General features: G+C 34.4%; 1 protein-coding gene across 1 annotated transcript; it reads right to left on the bottom strand.

Annotated features, from left to right (window-relative positions):
• Positions 1-33: 33 nt before the first annotated feature.
• Positions 34-11,851, bottom strand: LOC140050188 (uncharacterized). The gene is made up of 7 exons (XM_072095267.1): positions 11,494-11,851; positions 5,675-5,882; positions 4,861-5,020; positions 3,888-4,044; positions 3,677-3,735; positions 3,333-3,392; positions 34-2,997 (listed from the first exon to the last, which is right to left on the bottom strand). Exons 1-7 carry the CDS (start codon positions 11,558-11,560, stop codon positions 2,404-2,406), a joined length of 1,305 nt encoding a protein of 434 aa, XP_071951368.1. The 5' UTR covers positions 11,561-11,851; the 3' UTR covers positions 34-2,403.
• Between the last annotated feature and the right edge of the window lie 22 nt (positions 11,852-11,873).

Genomic DNA, 11,873 nt, shown 5'->3' with positions numbered 1-11,873 from the left:
ACTTATTTAGGACAAGTCTAGATTCCCACATGGATGCAACGTTGGCGAACCGAATCATGTAATTTGACCAATCACGACTCGTGGATCATCCGGACTGTCGCTTGTGCTTGGTCAACTCACTTCGTCGTTGCGTAAATGGCCACGTAAGCTTTAAAATGGTAGGCAGCGGTACCGTATGACAAGAATATTTGAATAATCCACTGTTGTATAAACCATAACTTATAGTTTCCACTACTTCTGACGACATAAACAGCAATAATAATTATCGATTATTTATATAAATCAATAAAACCACTAAAAACAACTTTATAAAAAGTATTTTTTTATTCAACTCTATTGTATGATATAGGGATAAGTCAAGTGTGAGAAACGGTATTTACAAAACAAATTATTTTCCGAGAAAAATATACACATTCAACACAACATTGCAAAGAAAAATTTTGTTTATACAACCGTATGAATGGTACTTTAAAATGAAGGCGTGAGGTCACCAAAAACTTAATTTATTAGTTATGGTTCATCTTTACTATTAAATGAATTAGATTGTTCGCTATAATCAGCAGTACTATGATACCCTATGAGTTGCAGGTTAATGACAAATGGGCGCGTCAATAAAAACAATGTTCCTAAAGTGTTTATCACTTACGTTTAACTATGATAATTTCCGAAACAAAAATAGTTTTCATGTTAATTGTTTGTAAGATAAGTCACATACTCGAAGTAGTCTAATGTTCGTACGTAAGCAGAGAAAAATAGGCAACTTAGAAACAGGGGAAATGGTTGTTACCTTTAATGTATGTATAAAATACACTTTTATAGTTTCTTAACCTTGGTTCCAACTTGGACGTAAGCACATAAGTTGACCATTCACGACGCGATGGATCATCGAACTGTCGCGTGTGATTGGTCAATTCACTTGCGTTGCTTCTAGTACATTAAAAACTTTAAAAAACACCGTTTATCTAATTTAGTTAAATCACATTAAAAAAAACCCTAGTGATGCAATAATATCATAAAGCTGTCGGAATTATTATTATTAAGACTAACTACAAATATAATCTATTAGACATACCTAACCTTCAATTCGTTAAACTGTTAATAAAAACAAGTCAACAACGTAAAATATTATATTCTTAATATTTACAGATTATAAGAGCGTATGCTAACTCCGCTCTCAAGCTAGCTCTCCAGCTAGCTCTCCGCATAAGAAGCGGCACAGTTTCCGCACATAGAGTGTCGACAGAAGTACAAGTACATTTCTTCAAGATCATGGGGGTAAAACCGCCCATGCCCAGCAAGTCATGCTGCCCAAGCGAGTCTACGCTCCTGTATCTTCCTATACAAAAAAAAGCTGCCTTATTTTGCATTTTTCATTTCAATTCCAAATTAAAATACAATTTATAAATTTACATTAAAGATATAAACTTTTTTATATTAATTAAAAAGTTATTTGAATAGGCTTTCATTAACATTTCATAGGTTTTAATTTTAAATCATTATTGTCAATTTTAAAATTAAAATTATTCACGTCATAATAATATCCGCCTAAAAACTGAATCTGATCTTTTAATTTAAATCAAACTTAAATACGATATGATAACATAATATGCATAGAAGTATTTGTTCTTATACCAGTCTTAATTTATTTTGAGCGTATAGTATTATTTTCAAGGTGTCTACTTTTTCTATATTATTATTTTCAAGGTATTTTATAGTATATATATATATATACATACAAATTTAATTAAGACTTTAACGCGGCTGTTTGGTTTTTATCTCAAATTTTTGGCTCGGTCTGAACTGGGGGCTTTCTAACATTGCGTTAATGGTTGCCTCTAAACCTTCCTTCTCTTATGCTTTAAATAAAAAACTATTACCTCCAGGCCCTTGCTGCTCTTCTATATTCCACTCACGAGGCTTTTACATTTATAGATTTTGTAAAGAAATTATCAGCATTTGGCACAATCAATTAATATAAAATCCAATAATATTATGTACGCATAACAATGTTCGCACATTAACCGAATAAAAAATACAACAAAGTGAGGACCTAGCCTAGTCATGTACTAACCTAGTCATGTACTAACCAGGACTAATACTAAATAGGTTTATACATTTCAGCCACAAATTGATACATTCAATAAAACAAACAATGTATAACTTATAGATTTAACAAATGGTTATTTAACACGTTAACGGGAATAAAATTAGTTAAGTAAGGTTCTTAATTGATAAATTTGAAATTTAATCAAAATAGTTACTGTGCGCAATATTCGAATGTTAAAGTGCTGGAATTTGTTAAGATTCTTATGAAAAAAACATTGAAATAGGGTATTTACAACCTACAAAGTGAGTTTGAAATGTACAGTTATAGAAAATTATATAAAATGACGTTTTTGGTAACTAAACAGCATACTCTGTTCTGTACATTAAACGGTCAGACGATGCATGCATGTTGGCCAGGTTGACAACATTGCCGCCATAATCAACTCCCGTACTACCACTATGCGTACTTGGCGCCCTTAGTGACGACATTGCTATTGAGTCATGTCCAAGAGTGTTCATATCATGGATTGTACTTGGTGCTCGTAAAGACGACAAAGCAATCGAGTCATGACCAAGCGTATTTGTATCATGGTGGTGATTGGCGTGTCCTCCGTAACCAACCACCGAAGCGCTCCCGCTACCCCCACCATGAAGCCCGCCATTACGGTGTCTAGTATCGTGAACGTATCCGTCATTCACGACGGCGGAACGGAATGAATTTCGTTCGCTACCCATAATCGAGTACGGCAATTTTTCGGGCGCAAAATTTGGATTGGCAACCATACCGGTGGCGGCAACTGTACTTCTGCTACCAGAAAGATTCCGACGACTGTTCCGGATTGAACCAGTTCTGGTGAGTGTGTACGTCCCAGAGTTACGGCCATTGTAAATTTTCTTATACCGACTTCGTAAATGCGAATAATTCGCAGAATTGTTGATCAACAACTGGGTCTAAAGATAAAGAAAGATAAATAAAAATGGGTTGTCTTCGAGAGGTATATGGCATTAGCTAATAATAAGGTAATTGATACTCCTCTCTGTGCCCAAAACATTACGGCATTAGCTACTGCACTAAAACATTACATTCAATACTGGCTAACATTGTTGTATTAACTACTACAGATTATTATATTTGTATTGGTAAATTGTTATTAGTAAATTGGTACTGGACCCAAATCATATCAACACTTTGCTCTCGGATTCTTGTTTTAGCGCGTCGGTCAGCATGGCGCTTATGACAAGATCTTAAATTAAGTAAGACTACTGTAGGCCTACTTAAGACTTACCAATGCAAAGAGAACAAGAAGACAAGCAGCCAAGGAAACTCCTGTGTAGATCAATGAATTCTGGGAAATTAAACAAAAGGTATATATAATTATAATACGGGAACAATGTATACAAAATTATTTAAAATTACTTTTATGGGTGGACTCTGAATTAAAACGCTGAGGACGACGGTGATGATGAGTAGCCCTGAGTCATCAAAAAATGTACCCGTATGTGTTGCTGTATTCTAATCCCGATACTTTAAGAATTCGGTTAGATTCTGGCGTGTCATATTCGATGGTGTATGTTTGTTTAACGTGTGTTCGTTGTTCGTTTAATGTTTTTAAAATATCAATATGCTTACCGATTCACAAATATCTCTAACATCTTCTCTATTAAGGCAGGCAGTATCATCTGTTAAACCTGTGTAAAAAAAATTATTTTAATGTCTTATAGGCCTACATTGATAAGTTCAAACGGTGCTACAGACAGCTGTTGCATGCGCATGTTAGGCCTTGTATCCTTTGTCTCTGCTGTGTCAGCATTTTTTATGAGAATAGTTTGGTTATACTTACCAACCAAATTAAGATCAACAAGACACTTGGAAATTGGAACTGTGCTTAAGTCTCTGTCGCACATTCTTTCAAATACGTAGAAGAAAGATACGGGAAAGGCAACCAAGACAGACTGGACCAACCAAATTAACCACAAAATGTATAGGATTACCATGAACTAAAAAGAAATATAAACAAAACAATCAAATAATATTAAACAAAGCATTATCAAACGTGGAAATATACTATAATTGAATAGTAAAACTCTGTCATTATCAAACTAGCTTGACAAAAAAATGTGTGATGTGCCCAAATATGGAAGTGATATACCCAAATATGGTGATATGACACCATGGAGAAAAGAAACGTCTCCATAGTGGAACAGTTCACACAATGTTATGTTTGTCCAAAATCAAACGGGGTTGTTTAATGTGATGGAAAGAGAAAGAACAAGTATATGCATAGGCAATGGTAGCGTTTGATAGACCTCATATTAAATTTGGAACAAAACACGAATCTCCGTAGAGTGTTTAGTGTTTATTCAAAAACTACCATGGTTAATACTGTACATTGCATATCCAGGAGGTATGATGCCTGAAGCTGCTGCGAACTTGGACACACAAATATAATAAAGACAATTAGTTAATTAGTATGAACGAACGTTTCATTGTAAACACATGGAAAGAATTAGAATATGCTTTTATAGGTTTTATATTTCTAATCTGTCAATCAATCAGATTAATTGAGATGGCATGCAATTTACCCATCATCCTTCAGCTTCACTTCACCAGAAATCAGTTAAAATCATTCTTTTCCCAAATTGTTTACTTCGTTGATTATCCACTTCCAACACCTGAACAACTCCGGAGGGTGACACGGGGGACGACCCCACCCACGTGTTTGAAGGAGGCGTCGAATCGACGCTGTTCTTTTCTAGGCCTACCCAACCCATCGCTTCATCAAGTCATACGAACCATTATGTAGGCCTACTCACCACAGCTATCTGACATCGTCCTGATGTTTTCGACTTGAATCTGCACATGAACTCTTTTCTGACAGAGCCAGTTGCCAAGTAACCGAGCGCTAACATTACAATAGAAATAACTACCATCACGGATACTTCACATCCCACAACCCATTTCAGAATGCGGTACCTAAAATAAAAACAAACAATTAATGGTAAAAATATAAACATTTTGACACGCGTGTCGTGTCATAACGTGTAGAGTTGCACTAAAATCTAGTTTTCGGAATATCAAAACGATGATGATGATCCACTGGTGACAATGGTCAAGTCTAACATAACTGTCAGATGAAACTAGAAGAGGAAGTTTTACACGTCTTTTTTTAATTTACAGACCCACGCGAGGTCTGAAACTTTAATTTAGATGTTCACATGGCTTAACTAATACATATACTGTATAGTTAGTGTCTATTTAAGTATTCTGCTCTTGCTTTAGCCTACAAAAACAATGATTACATAAGCAGATGCAGTTAAGTCTTAAACCTTTAATTTTCATCTGGTCTATTTATTTTGAATGTTAGAATTATTCATAATGCTTATTTTATTGTATGTTGATATAAGTTTGCGCGGTACACCACGTATGTTAGTTCTGAAACGAACTGTTGACAACAAACTCAGCAGTTCTTTTCAGAACTAACATCGCAAACTTATATCAACATTTGATTTCGCCATGCAAACCTTCAAACAATATATATTGTATTGTACCTCTACACTGTATTTTAATTGTACGTTATAAAGTATTGTTTGGGTCAAAATACAGCAGGCCTACACGTAGCTCTCTTACCATGAAATGAGGGAATCGTAGAGATCAGCTGGTACATCAACGAAGATTTGTTCCCCTTCACCTTCTTCGACCAGTCCGATAATTTCTGCACCAGACAACATGAAGAAGGTCCCACTGATGACTACTCCAATAATCAGGAGAATAAACGTCAACAATGTTGGGAATGCACATCTTAAACAACAAGTTTTAATTGGACCGGGTGGCAGTGCTGTAATAGAAAAAAACAACAATTAAATATAAGATCTCATCATCAATAGTCATTTTGTTTTCAGAACGCTTTTAATATTTCAATTAGACGTACAGTCCATGCATCTACGATACGCGCGCCATGCTTTAAAACCAGACAACGTGGTGAAGAATGTGTTCAAATAAAGGATTAAATTATCTCGAATTGGGAATTATTACATGATTATTTTATGTCAACGATTAATGATAAACGTAAATTTATAGATGATATTCATGTGTTTTAGATAGGCCTACTAGCTAGATAAAGTCCAGTATAGAATAGGCCGCTATTCGCTAATTAAGGCAGGCTAGGCCTAGGCCCTACTAGGTAGCGCTAGGTAGTAGGTAGGCTAGGCTGCGCCTACTACTACTATAGGCTATACAGGGGTCTAAATAGGCCCAGTTAGTAATTCCAGTATTCTTTAGCCGAGACGAGAGATGTCCATAAAATCGATAGTTTATCCCAATTGTCAGGGAAAATTTTCATTTAAAAATTTTTTTTAGCAATATTGCTAATCAAACTGATTTTTAAGTCAAGAAACATAGTTTTGTATTGTATTTTTTGCTACACAATTTTCAAAATGTGTAGCAATAAGGTTGTTTTGTATAGTTTTTTGCTACGCTATACTGGCGAAAATGTTCCCTGATTGTGTGAGTCGAGAGGCTTTACTAGAATTTTAGTATTAATTAAATTAAAGTGAGGTTTGTTGGATTTTCTCAAATGTACATGGGTGAGTTCTGTAGGTTAGGAGGCCTAATGCATGCAGTGCATATACTGTGATAAACAGAGTTATAATTATACAATTCTAAGTAATATGGCCTATGATTAGGTTTTATATTGTATTAACTATTACTTGTAATTGTCTATTGAGTGTTTTTTTTCTTCTAGTTTTAATACTTACTGCTTACCGGTGAAGTGTGACTACTTAGCAAGTAGTAAGTATTATATATTAAATTATAAACTGTAGCCTAGGTATTTTACAATTAACATAGGCCTATACAGTAGGCCTGGGCCTAATGTATGCTTTTACATTTTTAAGAAGGCCTACTGTAAATATTTCTGTATCACGTTCAATTACCTCTCTTAATAAGGTACAATAATAATGTGTAAATAGTGTACATTATATTACTATTAGCTTATGTAGCAGTATACATCAACAAGTAGATGCTTATAACATATCCGACACCTTTTGCCTATTGTAGGCCTACTCAGAAAACAGCACAATGGGAAGTAGGCCTATCATACGCCTTTCCTCAAAATGCCTATTACTTAAAAAGGTCATGTACGTATTGTACTGTATGTAGGCCTACAGGACAAGCGAATTGTTATCCCATCCGAATTCGTAAGAATAAAGCATTTGCACGAAACAGATATGTAAATATCATCTATGCGATACCATGTTATACTAGTCAGACAGTAGGCCATCGCCTTGTGTTATACGATCTAGACGTTAAGGGCTAATTTTGTACGGCCTTGTATTATCATGACATACATATTCCGATCAAAAAATATGTAAAGTACTTATAATAATACAGTATTAATATTCATAACCTTCTTTAAAAAAATAGCCTATATTTCCGGTATATCAATTCATTTTTTAATGAGCGATGAGGCGTTTTCCCGTATTATGAGTCACTACCCGCTGAGTAGCATAACAAAGCATATCATTAGCGAAAGTGGATGACAATGCAAGCATTCCGATCTAATGACAATAAAAAATAAATCAAAGCCAGCAAGTTTATATTTAGTAGAGCATTATTATTACAGTTCGCAGCATACTACTACTTTTTAAAACTTTTTTTTCCACAAATTTAAATAAATACTTTAAATGTTCTCTACGCAAAACCCGAAGTCTGTATTTAATGTCTTTTTTTAAAATTTATTTGTTTTCTTTCGATTATACAGTTTCGTTCCTCCCACTGATGCCAGTCGCATCCAAGAGGCAGTCTGCTCTAGCATCCAAATATATGCTGGGTCCGACTGTTGAAGGGCTGGCTTCCTTGCCTGGGTTAGCGTCTTAGCTTGACTAGGATCGCACTGAAGGAGATTGCTTAATTTAATCCAGGGGTCACGATAGTATGGTTTTTGGGCTTGTGCAAAGAGCATTCGTTTTGTTAATGACTAAACCTGAGAATGTGTTTGTTATTTGTAGATATCATATATTTATTACTATGCTGGATATTGATTGAAGTACATACAATATACTGTCCTGTTTATATTTTGTGATGGTATGAAATCATTTCTACCTTTTCCTCCCATTTGAAATCGTGAAAATTTGAGTGATAATTTGTTTTGAGTTGAATTTCTGTAAAATAGTTTAGTAGTTACGAATGACATTCCGGAATATCACATTCGTATCGAATTTGAATTGTTTCGTAGTATCTTAAGTATTATATCAAGAGTTCAACAAAGCTTAAAAAGTTGTTTCTACGGAATCAACACTTTTCAGTAGGTCAATATGGCACGCCAGGTAAGTAGAGCAGTCCCTCGGAGAAAAGCAACAACGAAACACAGTCGTAAATCTTAATGTTTTGCTTCTCTACTATTTCCATTCACAGTACTTCACCATTCAATGCTGTTTTTAGTGTTTTTTACGCGCCATAGTTTTTAGCATGAACGTCTATTCCATTCACAATACAGTATTACCACGAATTACTGTACAGTATTACTACGGAGGTACTATACGTTTTTAGTGTTATTGTTTCAATGCTATTTTAGCTTGAACGTCTATTCCATTCACAATACAGTATTACCACGAATTACTGTACAGTATTACTACGGAGGTACTATACGTTTTTAGTGTTATTGTTTCAATGCTATTTTAGCTTGAACGTCTATTCCATTCACAATACAGTATTACCACGAATTACTGTACAGTATTACTACGGAGGTACTATACGTTTTTAGTGTTATTGTTTCAATGCTATTTTAGCATGAAACGTCAGACTTAGCCAAATATGTAAAGAATAATTAAGCTCACTTTAACTTGAGAGGCAATTCAATTTAATAAGTATGAGATAACAAAACCTAATTTGTACAAAATAATAATAACACTTATTTCTAAGTAGTAGATAAATACAATAATGAGTCATTATACAATGGAAACAAGAGTTGAGTTTATTAACATATTCGATCATCTCATATAGTACATCCTCCCGAAAAGTACCTGTTATGCCCATTTCTCAATATGGCCTGATAAACTGAGTTACGAGGTTTTAATTAAACTACTAGAGACCAAATTGCTAAAGGGTCAGGCCTAGCTTGATTGGATTTACGGGAGGCTCGTGTTAAAACCGAAACAACTTTATTAATTAATATGAAATGTTTGTGTCTGTCTGTCAACTCTAACAATTAAAATTGGTACAAACATAAGATGATCCCAGGGAAAAGAACGAACTATCATTAACGCGTGAAAGCCACTTCTTCACCTATCAAAAACTGATCAACGGACGATGTTAATGAGGGATATCATTACGCTGGTTATTCCCATAAGAGAAATAATTAATGACCACGAAGCGCGAGTGAATTTAAGGAAAATAAACACATCAAGTGTCGTGATTTAAGGAACAGTTGGTCAGTTTCACACCCGATGTTATTTTTATTACCCACGAGTCACATGTCACGAGTCAAGGTTTATTTGCGTTCTGTCACTGTCGTTAGACGAGCTTAAAATAAGTCGACAATAGTGGTCTAGATACACGCCCAGCATACTCTATGCTAATTTGCACACCAACTCAGAAAATACTGTACTTAGAACGTGGCTGTAACATAGGGCCCGTTTAATGTTCGTATTAAATGGGATAAGCGAGGAGTACTATGTAGTAGGTTTACCTCCTCCATGTATAGTAACCGTAGGCCTACCAACGGCAACCCGGTCACACCTAACGCGTGGAAACACCCAATATCAGAATTGGTGGAAAGAACAGCATTGGTTCGATTTTCTGTGAGTTAATGTAAACGCATAATGTGGGACAAATCCCCCTCCCATTGCGCATAACAAATTTATTCTGAAATACATATACATTGACCGTGAATGTAATGAACTGTATAAAGTACATAATAATAATAATTAATATTAACACGTGAAAGTTCAACGAAAGTACAATACGATACACAACACTGTATACTATAGAACAAGGTTACATATTTCTATTATTACTTGTGCCCACATTATTTGATGATCGTGGTAAAAAAAAAAAGTGCAATATTATTATTTATTGTGAGTCAACAATGCCGTAAAAACTAATTCCTCAAGGATTTACTTATTGTAAGCTGAATTAAGTTCCATGGCTTTGTTTGTACAGTAAATTTACATTAATGATTATATTAACAGGAAGAAATATTAAAATATTATTTAGTTAGTTAATCAAGATAGTTGTTTTACTATTATTACTGTAATTTCACTTTTTATTCCGATTTTTATTTATTGTTATTTACAAATATTGCGTCCCAGTTTGTAAAGCACTTCACCACTGCAATTTCCTGTACTGTAAGAATATATGTATTATAACAATATTCATACAGTTTTATCACAGTATAGTTTTTTAGACATAGAAGAACATCTACTTCTTCCTTTATTGTATATAAATGATTAATAATAATTTTACCATTATTTGCAATTCATCTCTTGTAGTGAATGTATGTCTTACTGATCGTACCTTTTTAACCCATGGAATTGATCGTGTAGTGTACTGTATTTGTAATTAAGATAATAAATAAGTTACTGTTAATTATATATATTGAAAAGACCTACAGTAAAACATATTTAAAATCGAATTTAAATCTGATGCTTCACATGCCTAGGCATATCTTAAATCTGATGCTTCACATGATAGGCCTAGGCATATCTTTAAACCCAACAATGGTTCAAAATTCAACCGTTGCAAATTCTTTTTTACCACCCCATGTGGACACGACTGGAAAGAAAACAACTCCGCCATGTATAATGTTAAAGGGGTTATAAACCATACCAGGGAGTCTAGTTACTCATGTCAGTAATAATTGCCTTCAAGCCATCTGCTAGTTAGCGTTTGCCTAGCTTGAAGTATATAAGAAATTGTATATGACTACGTACGAGGAGGAGGTCAAATTGGCTCTGTTAATTTTAAGAGAGTAGGCGTCTAGGCCTAGTATTGTAGAGAGTTCGTAATATATTGTACAGTACTTCCAACGATACTGTAATGCTTTTATAAGTAAATATTGCCCTTAACGATTAACCAAGCTTGTACTACTTATAACAACTATTGGTACGCCCTTGAGTTGTGTTAAGACATTCGTAAAAAGACACGCCTCGGATAATGAGTTGTTTTTTCTTCCAAATAAGAATAGATTTAACATTGATAAGTCACGGATATCAATATGGACTAGTGGGTCCGACCTTTTTAAACTACATAAAATAATTGATATAAATTTAATATTAACCAAATCTTACACTACAGTATATGCATCGTCTACTGTAGTAGAGGCATGCTATATAATAATGTGTGTACTTCTTAAAAGTACATTATGTGTTATCGTATTGTTTACAATAACCATGGATGCTCCATGCAATAAGGATAACCCGAGTCATTTCCGGTTCTAAAACCATACTTACCGCCGTATTCATCTTGTAGGTAAAATACAGTTGAGGCTACCGAATCTCCTGATATAGATCGCGGCATCTTTCCACTTTTATAATTACAAACACCGTCGTCGATGAAATATGTAACAGGTTCCTATAAAATAATAATCAAATAATTCCAGGCACTAGCATTACTTCTTATCTTGAAAATAAATAATAATGGAATCCGTTAAAAGGTGATCCTAAGCATACCACACCGTTATATTCAATTACTTCACGTTTTTCTCGCTTTTGTGAGCAAATTTAAACGAGAACGTTAGGCTGAGGTACTGACGGTTGTCGTTCTTTTTACATCAATTGTACTCGAGCTTACACAACACAATTGTTTTCAACGCTACAATGGTTTTCTAAAG

Source organism: Antedon mediterranea, chromosome 5 (assembly GCF_964355755.1).
Source record: "Antedon mediterranea chromosome 5, ecAntMedi1.1, whole genome shotgun sequence".
NCBI classification, from domain to species: Eukaryota; Metazoa; Echinodermata; class Crinoidea; order Comatulida; family Antedonidae; genus Antedon; species Antedon mediterranea.
The sequence above is the reverse complement of the archived record's forward strand: the minus strand, read 5'-3'. Positions and strand labels throughout refer to the sequence as shown.

Bases quoted from the DNA above. Each gene is read 5' to 3' on its own strand.
- LOC140050188 (XM_072095267.1), bottom strand. From the start codon at position 11,560: ATGCCGCGATCTATATCAGGAGATTCGGTAGCCTCAACTGTATTTTAC. The intron at 3,736-3,887 runs GTAAGTATAACC...TTTTTTACACAG, and splicing joins TGTTGATCTTAATTTGGTTG to GTTTAACAGATGATACTGCC. The intron at 2,998-3,332 runs GTAAGTCTTAAG...CTTTATCTTTAG, and splicing joins TTCTTGTTCTCTTTGCATTG to ACCCAGTTGTTGATCAACAA.